This window comes from Lepisosteus oculatus, chromosome 1, assembly GCF_040954835.1.
Source record: "Lepisosteus oculatus isolate fLepOcu1 chromosome 1, fLepOcu1.hap2, whole genome shotgun sequence".
Classification (NCBI taxonomy): Eukaryota; Metazoa; Chordata; class Actinopteri; order Semionotiformes; family Lepisosteidae; genus Lepisosteus; species Lepisosteus oculatus.
Genome location: NC_090696.1, coordinates 10,724,016 through 10,730,087, shown reverse-complemented (window position 1 = coordinate 10,730,087; position 6,072 = coordinate 10,724,016). Strand labels below are relative to the sequence as shown.

The 6,072-nt window shown below is 41.1% G+C and overlaps 1 protein-coding gene across 1 annotated transcript; it reads right to left on the bottom strand.

Moving 5' to 3' along the window:
• Positions 1-261: 261 nt before the first annotated feature.
• On the bottom strand, positions 262-5,884 carry ccna2 (cyclin A2). The gene is made up of 8 exons (XM_006629200.3): positions 5,288-5,884; positions 4,303-4,549; positions 3,875-3,987; positions 3,432-3,655; positions 3,138-3,342; positions 2,837-2,950; positions 1,477-1,610; positions 262-666 (listed from the first exon to the last, which is right to left on the bottom strand). The coding sequence occupies exons 1-8, from the start codon at positions 5,495-5,497 to the stop codon at positions 615-617; spliced, it is 1,299 nt and encodes a 432-aa protein (XP_006629263.2). The 5' UTR covers positions 5,498-5,884; the 3' UTR covers positions 262-614.
• Positions 5,885-6,072: the final 188 nt, after the last annotated feature.

Below are 6,072 nucleotides of genomic sequence, written 5' to 3'. Positions count from 1 at the left end.
GATCCAAACAGCCTTTCAAAACCCAGTTTTACAGAAAATGAAAAGAGGAAAGAGCAATTTCTCTCATCTACTTAAACCGTCTTAGAAATCAAATATCCTGTAGTTTACCACCATGGGAGCTTGCCTCCTGTAGGTCAAGGAACCTCAGTTGTCATTTTGAAAGGCCTTCAAAGTTGATTAACAAGATACAGTTTAGACCAGCATCGCTAAACAGTTCAAACCTATACTAGCTTTCCAGATCAAGAAAGACACCAAGAGAGATAGTATGTCAACTGTACCTTTATTATAGAAGGTGGAATTTACAAGATAAAAGCATTTATAACTTCCAATAGCTTTACTTGCTATAAACCCTCACACAATCTGTTAGCTCCTCAAGGCATGGTATGAGGAATACAACTTACACTTGAGGCAGTTATAAATGTCAATAATCAACACCCTAGAAGATTGCACATAAAATACATTAAAAGTACAAAACTGGCATCTGTATACCATAGACAAACCTACGGCTTGCAGTTATTGAAATACTCTGGTCATGGTAGTGACATTAGAAAAATAAAAAACTGTACATTAAAAATCTTAAAAAAGTCTTCCCATGGAAATAAAAACTCCCAACTTTAAACCAGCATCACTTTTTCTGGTGGTTCAATCAGAGAAACTTCATGGTACCTGAAAAACAAGTCAACATTTAGGCTTTAAACAACAGTGGCAGTTTTCAAGGCTATATCAAAGACAAGCTATAAAACAGGATGTACAGTGGGCATTCACAAGGCAAACTAAGATTTTCCAAAACAACCTGAATGGTGTAGGGCTTTGCACTTTCTGAAGACCTTATTACATCCAAAGTGTGTCAGAGGGGGCAGTTACAAGTAAAACTGCCTCTCCTAAACCAAGTGGGTGATCAACCCATATCAAGGTCTTGGTGGGTCTTTTCCCCATAGTGGGAATAGGTAGAGAAAGTCCAAGTCGTCACCCACCCTTACCAACATGTTACCCAGTTTTCTGTGCACTGTACGCAAGAATTACTGTTCCCATTTATATGCAAGTATTTGAAATTAAATGTGAACCGGTCAAGCTTAGAGACCGCAAGACAAGTTTCTCAAATACTGAGTTCTAGATCCCAACAAAAGATACATAACCAAGGTAATGCCAAAACCTGGACCTGAATCTTTGGCAGTCAAATCACTCACTGCCAGAAAACCACTGGATCTAGTTAGTGAAACTCCAGCAGAACAGAATGTGTGAAGTCAAGATAGGTCCAACTAAAGATTTAGTTACACTTATCAGGCCGGTCAAAGTCTTCACCATTACCTAGAAACACCTTAAGATCAACAAAGCCAAGTGTGAAGGAACTGCTCTTACAAAATGGACACATAGAGGTGTACAGAATAAACTAACCCCACAGCTGGACAAGCCAGATGTACTTTGCATTTTAAACTGCTACAGTTGCTACCAGAAAGATGTTTTGGGGGTACTTACTTTGTACCCTTGTATTTCTCCCTCACAGACTGTTGCGCATGCTGTGGAGCATTGAGGTAGGTTTGATGCAGATCCATGATGCAGGGCATGAGGGACTCCACAGTGTAGCCCGTCAACTCAATCAGAGACTGCGGCTGTAAGGAGACACGAGAATTACAAGCCTGCCTACAGATAGTTGTAACATACCACTACAAAAGATTGAGGAAATTCAAAATGGTAAGAATCAGTTCACACAATCGGCTTCATCAACAAAAGTGATTTTTAAAAACCCCACACAGCAGCTAACCTGACCTTGCGTTTGTCCGTAGAAGGACTGCATCCTATCACTGTTTAGGGGAAAAATGTAAAGGTTACACCTTTAGAAAAAGGTCACTTCCAGCTGGATGGAGATGAAGGGATACCTTAAAGGGGAACGGCAACATTTTTATAATTTTGGGGATAGAAAGAACCAACATTCAGGAGCACACTGCAAAACACAATGAAAGTGAAATGTACACAGTAACCTGAAAAACTGTCCTCTTCACATCACAAAATAACTTCCAGGTAAATCTACTGCTGTATTATACAATTCAGAATGAGGCAGCCAATCCTCCAGTAGTACATTGCATCCTTATTATATTGAACTCACAATTCTGCTAATTTAAAATCACCTTTATCTCAAAAGAAAGAAAAAAGTCACTCTGCCAACAAATACTAGTTCCAATGTTACCTGCATTCAGTTAACATTTCTGCAGTGAAGTGTCTGCCCTGCAACCTGTACTTATCTGCTTGGATATCGCATTAAATTAGACAGTGACTAGGGAGCAGGAAGGGCCACTTCACATCACAACTACAGTAGTTTCACCAACTTGACAATTTTGTGAATTCAGTTTTTCTATACCAATGAATGTGACCGATTTAATAACTGGCCTGAGGAACTGGGACTGCAGTTCCCCTTTAAAATTGTCTTTATAGATACAACAGGCTCATTACCAATTCAGTCCAAGACATGGTGGATCACTATAGATTTCAAATCTAAACATGGAGGTGCTTATCATTTTGAAGTCACTAGGGATTCAGTCCAGACATGAACATTCACTATAGTTTAGCTGTTTTCCAGTTACAGTCTTAGAATTGGAAAAGACTAAGCCAGGGATGTAATCCAGTGAATATCAGGTCAACATTAGGACTACTTAAGGCCCTTGAAAGCCAATTATTCACAGCAATTAATGAACCTGAGAGTTAACCACTTCATTTGAACAAAAGGCTTTCTACCGAGCAAAGTAAAAAAAGGGTTCTGAAAGATCACATTAATCTTCGAGGGACCGTTAGTTGACAAATTCTGAATATTACACGTAACATTACTAAATTAGGAACTTACCCATGAAACACCTGTAATCGTATACCGTGCCAAAACGAAGGCGGCGGCAGCTGTAACCGACGGGAGATATTTCAGGAACGGGTCCGAATCAACTAAACTCAACTCCCCCAGGAACTGCAAAAAATTAACAAGGTATGAAGACATGAATGCATTCTGTACATCTCTGCACTTCTATAGAAGTGCAAAACAAATAAAGAGGAAGACCTACAAAAGGTCTGTGATGTATGTTCTGGAAACTAAAAACCTGTAAGTGAAATACCAGGGATTTCAATAAAAATAAACATCGTTGGCATCAACTCACCATTGACAAGCTCTCAACTTTCTGGTTCACTGGCTGATGAAGGAAGTACTGGGTGAGAAACTGGTTGATTGTAGGAGCAGCAAGATCAAAAGACAGCACTTTCAAAATAAGATGCTCCATCCTCAACACTTGCTTCTTAGTGTAAGTGTCATCCGTGATGTAGACGAACTCCGTGACTTCTGGGGGGTAGATCTCTTCGAATTTCCTGAACACAATGGGGAACCAAGTCAGGTCTCATACAAGGGGAAGAGGATCAACTGAAAAGGGGGTTTCAGGTGGTAGAGTGAGACTTACGAAGCCAACAGCATAGCTGCCGTCCCGACCAGCTGCAGTTTCCCCCGCAGGACCGACATCGCGGACAGGAAGCGGTCAATATAGTTCGCAGCCAAATAGAGCGTCTCGTTCTGCAGCTTGTACTCCTCTCCCACCTCCACCAGCCAGTCCACAAGGATGGCTCGCATGCTGTTCGTAATGTCTGGCTGTTTCTTCATGTAGCCAGCTTTGGGCCTGGACTTTATCTGAGGAAGAGAACAATTAAAATGAAGAGTTAAAACATTTGGGTTTTGGAATCCCCCTGTACATAGCCATCTTAGAGGTTTTGGATCAGCTGGAGGTCATACTCCCCTCAGTGGAAAGGGATTCTACCTTCATTTGGAAGTTGAAGCCCCACAACAAGCATTCAAATCAAACTAATATAAGTGTCAAGTTTGCCTGTGGAAAAAAAAATCCATTCTTACCTCCATTTCCCTTAAGTATTTGTGGATCTCTACAGCATAGTCTGGCACTTCATTTGCATCCCTTGGTTTTTCCTCAGCATCACATACTGACATGTCCATAGCCACTGGCGAATCTGGAAAAAATAGCAAGTACAGCCCAGAATTAGTACAATGGGGTTATGCCATTATGATTTAAAATGGATACCAACTTCTAAATTAGTTAGAATTATGAGAAGTTGCTTTCTTTCTTTACAGTGGTAGGGTATACTGCACTTGTTACAAAAGCCTAGGCTTGGTTACATAAGGGTTAAAGAGTAAAAAGCACTGTTAGCTAAGTGAGGTAAGTTTTCTTTTGGTTTAAAACTATAAATCTTCCCATTGATTGCAAGTCAGTCTCCAAGGAGCTACCTCCTTAAAGCTAAGCCATTCTTGTTTCAGGAAACACCTACCAAAACTGGCATCCAGAGGGCACTCAATAACGGAAAGGGGCTGTCTGTTCCCCGCGATGGGGTTAATTGTAAACAGAGGCTTCTCCATGAGGACTTTAGCTTTGGAGGCCACTTGCTTCTTGGTACAAGCACCATCAGGCTCATCCACGTGAATTGTGAAACCGGGCTGCTTTGCACCCATCTTCTCTGAAGGATCCCGGCCATGGTTCTCAGAATTTGTGCAGGACAGCACTTGACACGAATGGCCCTGAGAACAAAAAACAATAACATCTTGCGTCAGTAAGTATTAGTGGACGTTTACATACATTTCCATATTGGCCAGGTAGAGCTTCTATAATCATCTAAAATGGCGGGTCACTGAATTACAGTCCAAGTTCCTATAACGTTGGCAATTCCAGGTTAATGCAAAAAAAAAATCCAGATTAATGCAGAAACGTAAACCACGGCCTTTTAAGTTAAACTTGAGAAATGGCTTGCATGCATTTTTTGAAAACGGACGCGCGATTAGTTTCTCGTGGAAAAGGGAAACCAGAATCTTCGGAAACGTCAGCGAAAACTTGACTAGTACACTTCAAAACAAGTGATCCCACAATTTTATCCCGTCTCTGCAATGTGTAGAGCTCGTTACAGCAGTAACCTGCCGTCTTGAAAATGGCGGACTGTTCACTGGGAAACACCAAATGGCCATTTAAACAGTTGTTTGCCTCTGTGGCGCTAAGGTAATAAATTATGATTAATCTAGATCCTTGACTACATCAAGTGTTTTGACCACTGTGCGTTTTAAAAACGGAACGGCTTTCTATAATCTCAGAAGTTAACCACACTAAAGGAGAAATTGCAGACGAGCACCAACACCGATAGACTGCAAACCGCAATGAAACACCGAAAACCTCAGATTAAGTTTATCTAATGTATATTATCACCACCGATTAGATTTAAATCGCATAATTTAATCGTTTATTAATTTAAAAGAGCTTCGACCAACCTGTTTTGTTCCTTGTTGTAGCTGGGGTCTTGCGCTTCTCTGGTTGTTCTGCAAAGCTCCCAAAACACTTCTGCTTGTAGCTTTTGGGTTTATATTTTCTTGATCTTCAAGCCGGTGTTTTGCAGCAGCCCTTTGTTTAAGAAGCATGTTTTCCCGGTCTTGATTTTTCTGCAAGTCACTCGCAGCGTGATCGCGACTGATACCAAACATTGTTGCTCAGCTAGTACGCTAAAATAAAGTTCTAAAATTTAAAATAAAACAACCGCCGTAGTTCCGGGTTAACAATTGTGACGTTATGAACTAGCAAGCAACCAGAAAAAACATAAATTGTAACATCAGGGTTAGAGTCTTCTACTACGAAGAGGTCCTCCAATACCCCTCCCAAAGTCTAGAATTAAAAAAAAACAAACTTAAAAAAACAACCGATCACCGCCTCCCCAGACGTATCACTTTCAGCTGTCCATGCTGGGTCTCTTGTATTTTCGAGCTGCAGTTTTTTAGCGATCCGAATAACCAGAGATTAACTTGCAACTCCTCACCAACCCCAGTTCCTGCAGTTACTGGACTGCTGCTTTCTCTGTTCAAGTAGCCCGCGACTATTGAAATCACCCAATCCGAGCGGGCCTCACCTTTTACGTCACCAAACCTACGGTGGCGCAGACATCCAAAATTCCTGTCTGGGGCTCAGTCTCACAAGAACCGGGACAAAAGCCTTCAAATATGATTGAGTCAGCGACCGGTATTATACTTTGATTACAACAACTATAAATCTACTGTCATAACAG